The sequence below is a fragment of the Melanotaenia boesemani genome, chromosome 20 (assembly GCF_017639745.1).
Source record: "Melanotaenia boesemani isolate fMelBoe1 chromosome 20, fMelBoe1.pri, whole genome shotgun sequence".
NCBI classification, from domain to species: Eukaryota; Metazoa; Chordata; class Actinopteri; order Atheriniformes; family Melanotaeniidae; genus Melanotaenia; species Melanotaenia boesemani.
In genome coordinates this window covers 22,884,793-22,900,294 of record NC_055701.1, presented here as the reverse complement: position 1 = coordinate 22,900,294, position 15,502 = coordinate 22,884,793, and the positions used below count along the sequence as shown (strand labels likewise).

The 15,502-nt window shown below is 39.2% G+C and overlaps 3 protein-coding genes across 3 annotated transcripts; all 3 read left to right on the top strand.

Moving 5' to 3' along the window:
- The first annotated feature begins 2,364 nt into the window (after window positions 1-2,364).
- LOC121631129 (nanos homolog 1-like) lies at window positions 2,365-4,282 on the top strand. Its single transcript, XM_041971847.1, has one exon. The coding sequence runs from the start codon at window positions 2,648-2,650 to the stop codon at window positions 3,326-3,328; it is 681 nt and encodes a 226-aa protein (XP_041827781.1). The 5' UTR covers window positions 2,365-2,647; the 3' UTR covers window positions 3,329-4,282.
- A 3,837-nt stretch (window positions 4,283-8,119) lies between these two features.
- On the top strand, window positions 8,120-11,209 carry si:dkey-33c12.3 (uncharacterized protein LOC335380 homolog). The gene is made up of 3 exons (XM_041971833.1): window positions 8,120-9,277; window positions 9,927-10,051; window positions 10,141-11,209. The coding sequence occupies exons 1-3, from the start codon at window positions 8,270-8,272 to the stop codon at window positions 10,199-10,201; spliced, it is 1,194 nt and encodes a 397-aa protein (XP_041827767.1). The 5' UTR covers window positions 8,120-8,269; the 3' UTR covers window positions 10,202-11,209.
- Window positions 11,210-13,608: 2,399 nt separating this feature from the next.
- Window positions 13,609-15,502, top strand: mrps26 (mitochondrial ribosomal protein S26). The gene is made up of 4 exons (XM_041971852.1): window positions 13,609-13,975; window positions 14,549-14,695; window positions 14,796-14,919; window positions 15,043-15,502. Exons 1-4 carry the CDS (start codon window positions 13,755-13,757, stop codon window positions 15,172-15,174), a joined length of 624 nt encoding a protein of 207 aa, XP_041827786.1. The 5' UTR covers window positions 13,609-13,754; the 3' UTR covers window positions 15,175-15,502.

Here is a 15,502-nt window from a genome sequence, read left to right as displayed (position 1 = left end):
TTCGAGTAACAAATAGTGCTTGCTTTGTTTTTAAGGTGCTGTAAATAAACTTACCTTTACAATCATCCTGCTGCTGCCGTTCTGGTTACAAGAGATGAAACTCCCAATTCAACTCAATTCAAAGGTGAAATGAACGAATTTCATATTCATTATCAATACTTCCTTTGTTGCTGCCAAACATGTTTTGCATTTCGAATTATGAAGGCTACCCTCCAAGCAACAGAGCCACATGTCTTACCCCCCACCCCACCCCATTGCAATTTATCTATTGTGATATGGCAGCCATTCATCTTTGAAATGCTCTCTCATGGTTTCCTTTGTGCATGCAGAGCTGGAGGTGACCTTGAAAATGGGCCATGTTGCTTTATTCTGATGATAATTTATTCTCACATACAAGAAACTATCTAGCTATCTAGCTAACATGATTTTCTTTTCTTTTCTTTATTTTTTCTTCCATGCTTTCTGTCAAGTAGACTCACTAGAAATTCCTATTACATGAAGAAAATGCATTCCCTTTGCAATTAGGGAGAAAGATTAAGGTTCGGACACATATTTTCTTGAGGATTTAGTATGACTTAAAGCTAATTTTAATTTTTGTGACACAAAATGTTTTAAAAGAAGTTAAAACAAAACAAAATCTAGAAGTAGAGAGAAAAAAATTCACTCAGCAATATGTCTGTGATAGACTGATATTGATTTATTTCTTCTGTGACCTCCCCCCACCCCCCACCTCCCACCCCCCAACGACTGATTTAAGTTCCTATTTTAAAACACAAGATATATAAATGACTTCTGTCTCAACTTGGACTGTTCTTAATATTTCACTTGAGGGTGGCACAAAAATAGTAACATAGTCATTGTCCCAGCAGTCAGGTCAATTATCAAGCTCTTTTTTGGGAGCCTGTCTGACTGAGTATTGACTGACACACACATACACACACAGATGCGACACACTCCGTTTTAATGCATATTAATGAATTTAAACGGTTCACTGTAGAGAAGAGACAATGGAAATAGAGAAGAGATGCTTGTGTGGACAAAGCCATCAGGGAAAACAGAACAAGTGCAGCTTCACGTGGAACGAATGCTTCATCGCTGCTGGAAGAAATCTGTTAAAGTCCTTAAACACACAGGATGCAGGAGATTTTTTGATTACTTCTTTTGTACCAAATATTCATTATAGTTATGATGTTAGGGCATTATGGTCTATAGACCTCCTGTCAATGAAATGGCAAGTCCTTTGTTTTTTTTCTGTTGACTAGCATTCAGTGACAGTAGGTTGCGCTCTATTATCTCTCCACTGATATCCCACTCATTCTGACAAAGCTTTTTTAATTTATTCAAAGTTGTATGAACTGATATAGAGTACAAATTTTGCCCACATGTATATCTTCTGGATGTCCCACTTTTGGCTTTGAGGACATTCATTTATAATGGGACTCTATAATAAGCTATAAGGAAGTGCTTCTGAACTTTGGCAGATTTCCACAGTGACACGTCCCCAAACAACAGCTAATTCTGCATCCATCTTCTACTCTGACTGATGCTGACCCTTTTCTCGCCTCTTGCTCTGTCCCTTTCTCTCTTTCTTTTCCTTTCCTCCAATAATGACCTCTTACAGCTGAATCAGTCGCAGTGCATGTTCAAAACGGCCAGTGTGTTGATATCCAATTGCTGGTGTGTGATGTGGTGTGTAAAGTAAAACTCAACTATGGTGTAAAGCTGCAGTTTCTCAGCCTTGGGATGATGCTGGGTAATGATGGCTCTGTGCTATCAACACTGGTGAGAAAACAAGTACGAAACACACATTTTAAGGTCAGAAAGTTACATAGTGCTACTTCAAGTCTTGATAATCTAAGGTGGATGCAATGAACTTTTTTTAAAACTACTGACCCCCGCAAAAACAATGCCTATTCTGCTTGTAATTCCATGAGGCAGATTCTATGTCTCTATCAGCTGTTCAGCCATTGTCGTATTGTTTTATGTGGATTAGTCTGACAGATTCTGAATAAAAAAAAAAGAGATAAAAGAAAGGCATGGAAAGAGAGGAAAATCATTAAAGAACCCCCCAAAAATCATCTTAGGCAAAACAGAAGAGAATGAACAGAAAAGCTAACTCAAAATTTCTCAGAATGTTTTAATAATAAAAAAAAAACAGTTTACAAAAGAGCATTTTAAAAAAACAGCCTTTTTCAATTTTTTATTTATTTATGTTTTTTTTTATATCACAATTAGGGTGATCGGGGTTTACTTTAGTCCAAAATCTGGTCCAAAAACCAAACACTGATGCAATAATAATAAAAAAAAAAACTCCGTTCCAGAAAATATAAGAAAAAATATAACCGCCTTTGTCGACCAGGAGGATAGATCAATTTAGTAACAAGAGATGGGTTTTTGGTAGAAATGGGGATGTTTCCCTTCTGCTCTGGACCCTCCTTTGGGGCCAGAGAGAAAGTCAACTTGAACCAAACCACGCCCCTCGGTTTTATTCTGGCGAACTTATCAGCGCCTTCATGTCGAAAGTGCTGCTCAGACTGAGGAGAGAGCAGAGAAGATAACCCCTCCACAGGCCACCCATGCTGACAAATACTCAATCCAAAACGCCTTTTCACGTCTGTGGACATTAAACTTTCGCAGCTGTGACAGGATGGATTTCTTGGACCGCGGCTACCTGGACACGCGGTCTCCTTATGATTATACCTTTAATTTCTGGAATGACTACCTCGGTCTGTCGACACTTGTCGCCAAAAATAAGATCAACAGTCCTTCCTGTAACCCCAACTCCATAACGGAGTCTCTAAAAGCGACTCTGGGTTTGGAGGACGACTCCCCGGTTTGCTCCTGCGTAATTGGGCACGGCAGAGATGGCGACGGACACTTGGAGTGCTGCTGCGCGACCGCTGGCTCCGCGCAGATGTCCATCTATGATCTCAAAGAGCGCATCTCTTTTCTCAGGCCTTACCAGCAGCTTGCTGGTGATTCGCAGCTGGTGGACAGAGACGCTCCGTCGTACGGCGGAAGCTTCGCCGGCCTCGACCTGCTCTCCTTGGAACGGAGGCGTAAACAAACTCAGAGGTGCAAACCGGAGCCGAAGGTCTGCGTCTTCTGTCGGAATAACGGTGCGCCGGAGGAAGTTTACGGCACCCACATCTTGAAGACAGCAGACGGCAGAGTCGTGTGCCCCATCCTCCGGGCTTACACCTGCCCCCTCTGCAGTGCCAACGGAGACAACGCGCACACCATCAAGTACTGCCCGCTTTCTAAAGATCAGCAGAACCACAGAGTAAAGGGGGGCCGAGCCATCGGCAAAAGGCTGAAAATCTTCTAAAGGGCAACATAAATTAAGCTTGAATTGCACTGTTTTAAAATTCCTAGAGTGTATGGCAGTAATTTTGCCCCCATTTGATGCACAAGACAAGTCTGGAGAGAACGACTTGTAGAAAATGTTTATAATGATTTCTTTTTGTATGTGTCACTGCTTCATTAGTAAATTTTGGTCGATATTGTAACTATGAGCACATAGTTTATACTTGCATTGTGCGCAATACTTGTCCCCCTCCCACCCCTGGCATTCTATAAAGACTTGGTAATGAAATAGTAACCAAAGTACTGTACAGATCGACCTGTGAATGACCACCTTTATGCTGTAATCAGAAGTTGTCTCAAGCATTGCAGTGCCAGTACAGACAGCTCCCGTGCATGTCAGTGGGCTGCTCTGGAGTTTATAAGTGAATATGCAGCACTCTTTATATGAGGTGAATGTTTAGTCCCTTTTCTTTTTGTCCACTGGTCTATTGATGTAAGATGTCAGACAGGCCATGCAAGATGCAAATACTTATTTAGATCCAGCAAATATTTTCCTGAGATAAATGTTTTCTACCAAAGGAATACGCTTTTTGTATCGAAACTTAAACCTAAAGGAGAAATTTCTGTATTGTTTATATGTTGGATGTCATATTATTCTACGTGTGCTTTTATGTGGTTAGCATTTTACAAATTTCAGCTGAATGTACAACAGTGGAAGGTGGATCAGTCCATTGTGGTGCTGTTCCAGTCGCTCTAAACTTCTTCATTTCTGTCTAAAAATACTTTTTTTTTAATGTGGAAATGTGCACCTGCGATTCTTTGTATATGTATAAACAAATAGAAATGAAAAGCCTGACATTCCAAAGTCTTTAAACTGTCAATAGAAATGTTTTATGTACTTATTTTTACCTTATGTACCAATGGGAAATATATTTACTGTAAATGATGTCTAAATAAACATGTAATTTGCATTTTATTATGACTATATGACAGTAGAACTGACTTAATGCTGAGAGTAACTTACTTTAAAAAAGTAGAGCCTGCAGCAATACTCATGACCACTTGAGTTTGAAGTATTTTATAACAGAAAAAAAAAACAGCATCATACACCTGCTTCATCTGAAAAGCAACACAAATGTGCCATCTAGTGCTCAAAGCCATCAACAACAGTATCTTGTACCAGAATCTTTTTAAAAACCTTCATAAAAACACATTTCCAGGATGTTTTCATTTGATCTAATAAGGATGGTGTCTATTTAAAAGGTTTCTTTTTAAACCAGTTCAGAGTGAAGCGACCCAACAAGGGAGTCACCCAAGCCTTGCTGACCTCATTTAAGTTAAAAGGAAAACAACAGTTTCACTATTGTCTGTGTTATCTTTTTAAATGTTATGCAACAATACACACAGATCTTATCTTCATCCGCCTGAATGTTACTGACACAGAGCAAATAACATGGACAGCAGCTGCATGTGTTTTAATCCCAGTGTCCCAGCAGGATCCTGAAAGAGAAGCAGCTAAATGGAGTTCGGCCATCATCAGCAGAATGATTCACAAGCAGGATTTTCCCAGCCGCAGCGTGGACATAAAGATAATCTGATTAAGAAGAAGAAATAATCTGTAAACCTGAGTTCATGATTAAGCTGTGCTTTTATTTATTCATGAAAATGGGTCGTAAAACAGGACAATGACCCCCAGGCACAGCGGGACATCTACAACAGAATAATACTAAAGAAACAAAGGTGTTGAAATGGCCCAGTAAATGCCCAGTCATTTACCTGACATGTAGAGAGCTGTGCATGTAGAATTGTTAAAAAACTGATAAAAGTCTGATCTGGTAAAAAAGAAAACGGTTACTTTGAAGTGTTTTTTAAAGGATGTTCTACAAGCTGATTGTGATCCACATACCTCTGCGTTTTGGTTTAGTTTAGGTTAAATATACAATGAAACAGTGTGATATATCACATGTTGCTGTTTATCTAAGGTTACATTTACTTTACCCCAATACCAGGTAAGGACAAGATTTATTTATTATGCTCTCATTTATAAATCCTTAGAATAGCTTGCTTCTTTTTCACATGGCTTCATTTCACAATTGTTAGAGCCATTTATGTTAAACAATGTTGATAAAGCATTCTTTGTTAAGAATGAGACAGTATTGGATTTTTGACAGGCTTAAATGAAAATAACTACATGTGCTCTGGGCTCTGATTGGCCCAGGCTTACTATCCATAAAGATAAAGTTTTGTTTTTATTTGTAGTTAATACTGTGGAGCCCAGAGAGAACATAACATCTTTGTGCTTCAGCTTTTTTGCACAAAAGGAGACTGTTAAGTTGTTTTTTCCCCTGATGTTTAGCAAAAGTAATTAACTAACTCTGAAATAAGCCATGTACTTATGGTTTTTGTAGAAGCTCGTGTCAGATATTGTTTGGTCTCTGCAGCAGAAGAGGGAATTCAAAGAAATAGAACTATTTTTAACATTAATCTGTCATAAATATCGTTGAAGCTTTCTTCTTTCATTGCACGAGACAGCCTTATTTAAGCAAATCCATATGTAAAAAAAAGACACCCACAAATAGTTTTGATTATAAGTATTATAAGTTTATTTAAGTTCAATCAAACGGAAAGTCAAATGAATTACTTATTCAAATCAAGAAATAACACAAATTATTTGAACTGTCCTTTTTAAATTTAGATAACAATAAACTGTTGAGCTGAAAGAAGCCAAACGGGAAAAGATTGATCATGTTGTATAAACCTTCCCTTCAAATGGAATAAATCAATGAGGTTTATCGACCTTTACTGGCAACAACTAAGAATAGCAGGACAATGTCACTTTTTTCACGTCTAAAGGACTCAGCTGTTAAATTAGATCAGTTTAAAGATTTCTGTTTGGGAGAAAAGCCTTTAGAAATGGTGTCACCTACTGGCTTAACTCCCAGCTGATTTTTTAGGCTTAAATATACATTTGCTGGCCACTTTATTAGGTACACTATGCCAGTACCAGGTTGGACCACCCCTTAACCTTCAGAACTGCCTTATTCTTGATAGCATAGACTCAACAAGGTGTTGGAAACCTTTTTCAGAGATGTTGCTCCATATTGACATGACAGCATCACACAGTTGCTGCATCCATGATGAGAATCTCCCGTTCCACCACATCCCAAAGCTGCTCTACTGGATTGAGATCTGGTGACTGTGGAGGCCGTTGGAGTCCAGTGAACTCATTGTCATGTTCTAGAAAGCAGGTGGAGATGATCTGAGCTTTGTAACATGGTGCATTATCCTGCTGGAAGTAGCCATCAGAAGATGCTACACTGTGGTCATAAAGGGATGGACATGGTCAGCAACAATACTCAGGTAGGCTAATAAAGTGAACCTAATAATGTGGCCGGTTAGTGTACAGCAATTTAGTCTTCCCAGATGTAAGTAAATTTGACAGTATGGGCGTCAGATGCATTGATATAAACTTAATGTAATGGAATTCCTGCCTCATACACTATAATATACCAAAATGGATGAAGCATTTTATGTATGAAATCTTTTGTATTGATTAAGATCTCCAGTGGCTCATTATTTACATTTTTAAACCTATTCTATTTCTTTAGGTATTTGACCGGTATCTGCACAGGCAGATTAATGTGAGGGGCCAGATCGTGTGACAGACACAGCCCACCTGGTTTTATGGACGACCAGTCTGAACATGTGGCTTATTAAAAGTGTGCTGCAGTCACAGCCTGTCCACGCTTGTTTTTCAATGACGGATGATTTACACGAGCACTCTGACTCGTCTCTGGATGCTGAACAGCAAGAGTGTTTCTGTGTGTCAGCAGGTACAGACAGCACTTTCTTCATCAGTGATGTCTCCCACACACACTGTCAGGACGGCAGGAGAACATCAATGACTCAGCATTTTCCAATCTAATTAGATCAAACAGATTGAAAGATACTCGGGAAACAAAAGCAGTTTGTTTCCTGATATCTTTTGTTAAGCGATATCTACGGCATCTGCCAAAGGACACTTATGACAATAAAGTAAAAGGACAAGCTGAATAAAAAGTGCATGAAGAAAAAAATGGATTCATCTTTCATGTCTGATATCATGCAGATAAACAAGTGGGTATAAATACTCCTGATAGCAGATAATTTCTATAATAATTAACCTTTGTTGCAAATGTGCCACAAACATCTTTTAATTTTCTGTCTTTTTATCTAATTAATTTTTATTTATTCATTTATTTTTCTGTTTATCCATATCAATTAATTGTTAGTAATTTATTTGATATTTAATTGTTTCTTCTTTTTGTTATTCTTTCCCCTTATTTACTGTATTTCTTTTGTTTTTATATAATTGTAAACATATTTATGGTCAAGGCGTTAATTGTTTACTACATAATTAAACCACTCATTATCTACCTGGCTGCTCTCTTTATGTACAGATTTTTTTTTTTTTTACTTGTGTGAGGAATTAAATAGTTTCTAATAATTTGTACAAGGCTTTTCAGGTTGTTGTTGTTGTTTTTTTCATTTTTACAAATGTATGTTGTGTATGAGCCTGCTGTGTGAAGTAAAGCAGACTTAATGATGAGGTCAGAAAATAAGAGAGTAATGACAGTTAACTCATTTCAAAGCCATTTGAAAATCTGCTCAACTACGCCTCCTCTGTCTGTCCCAGCTGAGAGTAAGAGTTAAAACCAGCCTCCTCTCGCCTCACTGCAGAGGCCTCTGATTGGCCGAGCATATGCTGACGGTACCATGCTTCTCTGTGGTGGAGGGGGGGAGAGCAGCCTCACTCTATAAAAGCTCAGGATCTGCAGCATCACTGAACTGGTGCAGTGCAAAAACGCTCGCTCATCCTCACCGATGGTGTGCAGAACAAGGGGGACATAAATAAAACTTTCTGAACCTAAAACATACATCTTTTTCTTAGACAAACAAAAAAATCCACGGCAGAAAATTCATCATGAGCTACGATTCCTTCTTCTCCCACCGCCGCCCTTGGGACAGCTACAAAGGCACCCGATCCACCACTAAATCCTCCATGTCTTCCTCTCTCTACTCGTCTTCCCGGGCTCCTCCATCTGGAAAGAGGATCCTGAGGATGTCCTCCTCTTCCCTCCCAGATGGTTCTCAGAGGATGGACCTGACTCAGATCAGCACCCTCAACACAGAGCTGCTGGGCCTGCGGTCTCAGGAGAGGGCACAGCTGATGGACCTGAATGACCGCTTCGCCACCTATGTCGAGAAGGTGAGGCACCTAGAGCTGCAGAACCGAGCCCTGCTGGCCGAGCTGGATGCTCTAAGGAGGCGGCAGAACGACCCGTCCCATTTGCAGGCGATCTATGAGGGGGAGGCGCGGAGTTTGAGGGCCATGATCGACTCAGAGAATGGGGAGAAGATGCGGATGGAGGCAGAGAGGGATTACCTGCGGGACGTGTATGAGCAGATGAAAGAGCGCTATGAAGAAGAGGCGAGGCAGCGTGTGGATGCAGAGGAAGCCCTACAGAGGGCCAGAGAGGAGGCAAGCAGGTCTGTGGTCTACAACTGTGATGCAGAGGCCTCTGTGGTCTCTCTGTGTGATGAGATGGTTTTCCTGAAGAAAGTCTTTGCAGAGGAGCTACTGGAGCTTCAGGCTCAGCTGCAGGTGGCATCCATCAGCGTGGATGTGGAGGTTTCCAGGCCCGACCTCTCCAGCGCCTTACGAGACATCCGGGCACAGTATGAGCGGCTGGCAAACAAGAACATGCAGGCAGCTGAGGACTGGTACCAAAGCAAGTTTGCAAGCATAGCGGAGATGGCCAGCAAAAACAACGAGGCTGTGCACGCCATCCGGGACGAGACCATGGAATACCGGAGACTGCTTCAGTCTCGTTCCTCAGAGATAGAGGCTCTCCGGAATGTGATCAACTCTCTGAATAAACAACTTGGGGATCTGGAGGAGATGCAGTCGAAGGAGGTGGAGAAGTATCAGGTGAATGAGGGATAAGTGGCCCCCGGCCAGCTATTTCTATAATGTGCCGCCTGGTTGCAGATAGTCTTTTTATGGTTAATATATTCAAGCAAAAGGAAAAATGGAGGATAAACTAGAGATACACAAGGCCTATGCACTGCCTTTAGTGCTTGGGCCTAAAAAGATAATTTGCAATGTAATAATGTAAACCAGGGATCCGAAACTTTAGTCCTGGAGGGCCACTGTTCTGCAGGTTTTAGATGTTTCCCTGCTTCAACACACCTGATTCAAACTAATGGGTCGTTGTGCAGAACTAAACAAGTTGTTGGATCCATTTAATGTGAATCAGGTGTGTTGAAGCAGCGAAGCATCTAAAACCTGCAGGACAGTGGCCTTCCAGGACCCGAGTTTCAGATTCCCCATGAAAAAGAACAAATTTATTATTTTCCTATCAGATATCATGTGAATAATTTGTGCCAGCAGCTTTTTGTGCTCTAGCCTCAGCAAAAAGTGATAAGATGGAAGTACAAAGGAAATCTGCATCATACAATCTGAAAAAAAGCAAGAAACACAAACAACACAGCAGTGGGCTTCTAAAATAAATCCATTCACTTCTTTCTGTATGATTTTGGATCAGTTCACAGTGGTGACTCTGCTTTATAATTTATAGATAAGGATAAGCGAGCTGGAGCGGGACATCACTGAGGCTAAACAAGAGATGGCGCGTTACCTGAGAGAGTACCAAGAGCTTCTCAATGTAAAGATGGCCCTTGACATTGAAATAGCCGCATACAGGTAAGAAATGACATCATTCTGCTTTTATGCATAAACACTGTTTGAACAGAGCGTCTGATATGTGGCATCTGCTTTCCTTTTCTTCTCAGGAAACTTTTGGAGGGGGAGGAGATTCGTCTGACTTACCCTCCTCTTCCTGCTCTAAATTAAAATCTAAATGCCATGAGAGGGGCATTAAAATTCCTCATACATCTATATCTCTGCCCTTGCTATCCCCTACCCTTCCCTTTCCTTCTCTGACCTTCCCGTCATCCTCTTTCCCTCCAAAAACACAAATTTATATTCTCCTTCAAAAAAGAAACAAGTAAAAACTCATCTCTCAAGACAACTGCGCCCTTGTGCCAAACAAGAGGTCCACAAGAAGTCCCCCTTCTTCTACACATTCTGACACCACACATCAATACAACGGCAAACTCAACAACACAGAGTGGCTGCACTGCATTAGTTACGATGTCGGACAGCTATGTTGTTTTGGTTGAGTTCCTCTCTGTGAAACAAGTTAAGATCCAAACCACAGAGTTAACCATCCGACTTTCCTGAGACCTCTTTGTGCAAACATTTGACCAATAGTTTGTGAAGGAGGGCCAAAAAAAAGTCCTGTGGTCTCTCAGTGCTTGGATTTTATCTCCAACATTTTTCACAAGGAACTCTACCAAACAGTTACGCAATGTCCCACACCCCCTGGTTCTGTAGTCGTAAACCAGTAACCTTAAAGATTTCTTTTTTTATTATGTTAAGCGTTCATTTTATGTCTTTGTTATTTAGTCTTCATCTGCATTTACATTTACAAAATACTGCAAACACTGAGTGAATTTGGTCTTCCTTTACCGATTTTCTAAATTTACAATAAAACTGTGCCTTAATGCACAACCTTCTGGACATGTAAATGCTGTGGAAGATTAAATTGTTACTGGTTTCTCCTTATAATCATACAGTGTCTCTAAGTCTATAGACAATAGATTTCTTTTGTTCTCTAAATCCATTCAAAGCTTAACAATGAAACTGAAAGATAACTGCAGGAGCTCCTTGTTGTTTGTCTACTGATCCTAGACCTAAAGGGTGCTTTACATCTATGAAACTAAACTAAGTTGGCACCATTACGCTTAGCGTAAATGTAAAAGTTGGCAACAAGCTTAATAAACGTATACCTGACCTGCATCATACTCTGTATTGTTTTTATTTGACATTTAGGAAATGTCGTACATGGTCCACAATAAATGACCAAGTAGACCAAATTAATCAAGTTGCATATATATTTAAACGGAAAAACACAGTCACATAAGTTTTATCAATGAAAAGAAAAAAACCTCAGACATAACTTACAGCTGCATTTCAACTCTGTTAACTACTATTATTTGTAGTTGTTGAAGAAAGAAGATTTTTATGAAAATATTTGACAAAAATGTATTGAAAAACAGGTAAAAACTTGATTTTAAAACTATTTGGCTCATCAAAGTATATTTTGAATATGGTTTGTGAATTATTTCTTTTATCAGCTTTCAGTTGAACATAGTTTATTAATGACTAGGATGCAGCAAATAGCAGGTCTCAGTTTTTTTAACATAAAAAGTAAATATGACCATGGACTCTAATTTATTCTTACAACTAAATCATTGATACCAAATTCTCACTAAGCAACAATAGGGGGGAAAAAATCACAGAAAAGATTATAATTAAATTCAAGAAAAACAACCTAAAATTTAAAAATAGTTTAATTTAAAAGAACATTAAACCTAAATCCAAGACAGAATCATTTCATTACATAAAGATGATCACTGAACTTCTGACTTTGTCATTTTATGTATAGTTTGGTGTTATAATTATAGAGAAAAGAATAACTTAGTAATGACATGCTGGGGAAAGGAACCTGACTTCTGTTTGTGACCATAGAAACTCAATCAGAGAATCATATAACGTGTGACTTCTGATTTGTGACATTTTGTAAGTTTTTAGGCTGCTGCTAACGTTTTCCTCCTATGACAATACACAGTGTCAAAGGTCTGACATGCAGCAGCACTGCACCATTTCCCATCATTCCATGCTCCTGGCAAGCTGGCCGCATCTGTAATGGGTTGATAGATCTGCTTTGCAAGATCATCAGCTGCTTACTGCAAGCATCTCACTGAAACCAGGGGAAAGATACAGAATATATGTTTATAGAAAAATAAATAAAGGAAAAACAGCATACTGCGTCTGCACCAAAACAATGAAATATTAAATACCTTCTATACCACTACAACAAAATACTGAGCTAAACCACTGTTAAGGTGAATTATTCCACTTGTGGCTTTTCTGGTAAGACAAGCCAACATATATTCTGTGAAATCAGGTCTGCTGACCTAAAATTTCTAAGGCAGAAAGCTTCAAAATATCTACTTTATTGATTTCCAAAACTTGCAATAAAACATGTTCTAAAACATACATATTGGGTTGAAAAGTGTTTCTTAATTCTGCCAAGGAGTGAGCATGAGTGACTGTTTGTCTTTCTACATTAAGCCTGTGATGAACTGGCGACCTGTCCAGGAAGTACCCTGTCTCTTCTCTCATAGCAGCTGGGATAGGCTCTAGCCCTGCAGCCCTGCATTACATTAAGCTGGACCCACTGCCCTGCAAGTAGATGTGTTCCTACTCCTACACACCTGATTCAGATTAATGAACTTCCCCATAAAGTTCTTTGCAAGCCTATTAACAAGCCAGTTATTTAATTCAGGTGCATTAAACATGCAGGGCAGTGGGTCCTGAAGACCTGGATCGAGAAACACTTCTATAAATAATAAAACCAGAAACTGCTGCAACCCCTTGATAAAATCTTAATAATAAATTGTCTGTTTCTTTTATTCCCACACATAAACCTAGGTCTGACTTAATAAACCTTTCTATTTCTATTCAATTTATGTCAATCAGTAAAAAATGTTTATATTATTTCTGTTTATTTTTGGGTCATTATGAGTGATGTTGGTGTACATGGATGCATTAAAGTGGGTACAATAACAAAATCATTTAAGTTAAACGATCATATTTTTGTTGGTATCAACAAGAAGCTGAAATGTAGAACAGTCGTGCTGGACTGCATTAGAAAGCATTAGTTTCACAGCTGTAACAAATATAATCTTTTCAGTATAGATAAGTTTATTTATTGATGAGACTTAAACTGACATGTCTAATGTTTCTGTTTTGATTTGATGTTAGATGGAAATTTCGATTAATCATTTACATTTTGATTTGACATATAATTAAATGATACAAGATTAAACTGTCATACCATTAACTAAATTTACTAGTCCAAGTTTGTGCTAAGCTATCAATACAGTTTAGCACAAACTGATGAGCTGTTGTTAGCTAACTAGCTAACTAGCTGATTGCTAGCTACTCGTTACATCGCATCCAGCTGAACGTTAGATATATAATTAAATATTAATAATAGGCACTTTTTAACTAGTAAAACTGATCTATCCATAATCCTACAAAACATAAACTCAAACTAAACCACTTATTCACACCAGCAGATGGCAGTAAAACCAAAACATCTGCTTGGCTAATCACTTCCGCCGGTCAAAGGACACAAACATGGCGGTCGTGTGATGTATATAGTGTTCATGTCTCAATGTTAACTTATAGCAAGGGTTACATTAAAACACGCTCTTATCATCAGTAATATTTAGCGAATGATAACCTCTACCTAGTACCGTATTTCGAAGCCGACATGTTCCAAATAATTGGCGGGAGGACCGTGCAGACGGCCCGTCTCCTTGCACCAAGGAGCGCCGTGGTGGTGGAGGCTGTCCGGGGGCGAAAGTCCCGCACCGACCCGGTGGCCAAATCCAAAGAAGGTCGAATTAAAGTGCTTCCTCCCGTAGATCCGGTGGAGATGGTGGTCCTGAAGGAGAGATATACGGAATACCAGCTGATAATGAGGGCGCTTCGGTACGTTTTATGTCCCTGGTTGTAAAACCATCTGGTCTAATAGCGAAATATGTCATCGTCTTTAAATCAGAGGCACTTGTCACACATAAACGTTTGGTCGATTATTTATTTATTGGAACAATGCCTTTTGGCAATAAATATACCATCGGGAAAGGCATTTTAAATTGAACGATATGTGTAAGAAAAAATGCATTTGGGAGATGAGTCGATTATTTGGGTTGAAAAACTTGCCAACTCTTTTCTGCCAACGATAAACATGTGTGTAACAAATCTACGATGCATGTCATAAGCATTCACTTTGTCTTAAAAGACAATAAATAATTTAAAAAAGTAAAGAATTTCGTTGCACGTGCTGCAGTGACAATTAAGTTCTATTATAAAATTGATGCCACAATGGAAAAAAAAATGACAAAACAGAAGAAAAAAGACTAAATATATTTTAGGAAATTTTAAACATTTAGAATATTTGTTAAAGAATACATCGTTTAAAGATTATACATCTTCTTTCATAGGTTTTGGACTGTTAATTACTCCTCCTGAGTTTTGATATATTCCATTTTTTTTGTTTGTCAGTCTGGAGTTTAAGGAGGAGGTGCTCCGAAAGAAGTACGAGAAGGAGACGGGCTCCCGGGCGGAGGAGAGGGCGAGGCAGGAGGCGGAGGAGCATCGCTCCCTAATGGCCTTGAACGATCAGGAAAACCTGCGTCTGCTCAAAGCCAGGTGTGGAGGATCTCTGCAGGAAAAGACATAAAAGGATTGTAGACTTGAGGTTTATATAAATGAGTAAAGGTGACTTAGGTTGCATTTTTATATCTTTTAGAATATTAAGGATCCAAAGAGAAGAGGAGGAAGCTCAGCAGAAGAGGACTGAAGCCATCATTCAACGTGAACAGAAACAGGACGAAATAATCAAACAAAGAGAGAAGGAGATTTTGCAGCTGCAGGTATGAATCAAACTGATAAGATATTTATTTAAATTTTTTTTGTCTACATCATGATAAAAACGTGATAAAAATCCTGGTAATGATCAATAGCTCATATTAATGGCTGTTTTTACCTGCTTACAGGAGGAAGCAAAAAACTTTATCACCTTGGAGAACTTGGATCAACGAATTGAGGAGGCTCTGGACAGTCCAAAGAATTACAACTTTGCCATCGATAAAGAAGGGAGAGTCATCAAACAGACGGTGCTGAAGTGAAACAGCAGACAGATTCATTTGTGACTCTAAAGGTGCAGCTAACCCTCCTGCAGCTGCGCAACTCAGTGGTCTAACTCAATGGGGGGGGGGGGGTCTTTTACAAACCTGACTGTTCCAGCCAACTGAGAAACCTTCTAAAAATATTTAATGGAAGTCTACTCATGCCTAGACCTGGTTTAACCACAATCTTTATTTTCAGTGTTTTTACTCTCTCTGTTTCCTCATTTGACTGATGTGTTATTTGAATGTAACTATCATTTGTGATGCCTAGCATCTACAAAAGATTAAATGCTGGTAAAAAATGTGAAATTAAAGCTGAATGAAAAGA

Coding starts and splice junctions, on each gene's coding strand:
- LOC121631129 (XM_041971847.1), top strand. CDS start 2,648: ATGGATTTCTTGGACCGCGGCTACCTGGACACGCGGTCTCCTTATGAT.
- si:dkey-33c12.3 (XM_041971833.1), top strand. CDS start 8,270: ATGAGCTACGATTCCTTCTTCTCCCACCGCCGCCCTTGGGACAGCTAC. Junction 9,278..9,926: donor AGGAGGTGGAGAAGTATCAG/GTGAATGAGGGA, acceptor TATAATTTATAG/ATAAGGATAAGCGAGCTGGA. Junction 10,052..10,140: donor ATTGAAATAGCCGCATACAG/GTAAGAAATGAC, acceptor TTTTCTTCTCAG/GAAACTTTTGGAGGGGGAGG.
- mrps26 (XM_041971852.1), top strand. CDS start 13,755: ATGTTCCAAATAATTGGCGGGAGGACCGTGCAGACGGCCCGTCTCCTT. Junction 13,976..14,548: donor CTGATAATGAGGGCGCTTCG/GTACGTTTTATG, acceptor TTTGTTTGTCAG/TCTGGAGTTTAAGGAGGAGG. Junction 14,696..14,795: donor CTGCGTCTGCTCAAAGCCAG/GTGTGGAGGATC, acceptor TATATCTTTTAG/AATATTAAGGATCCAAAGAG.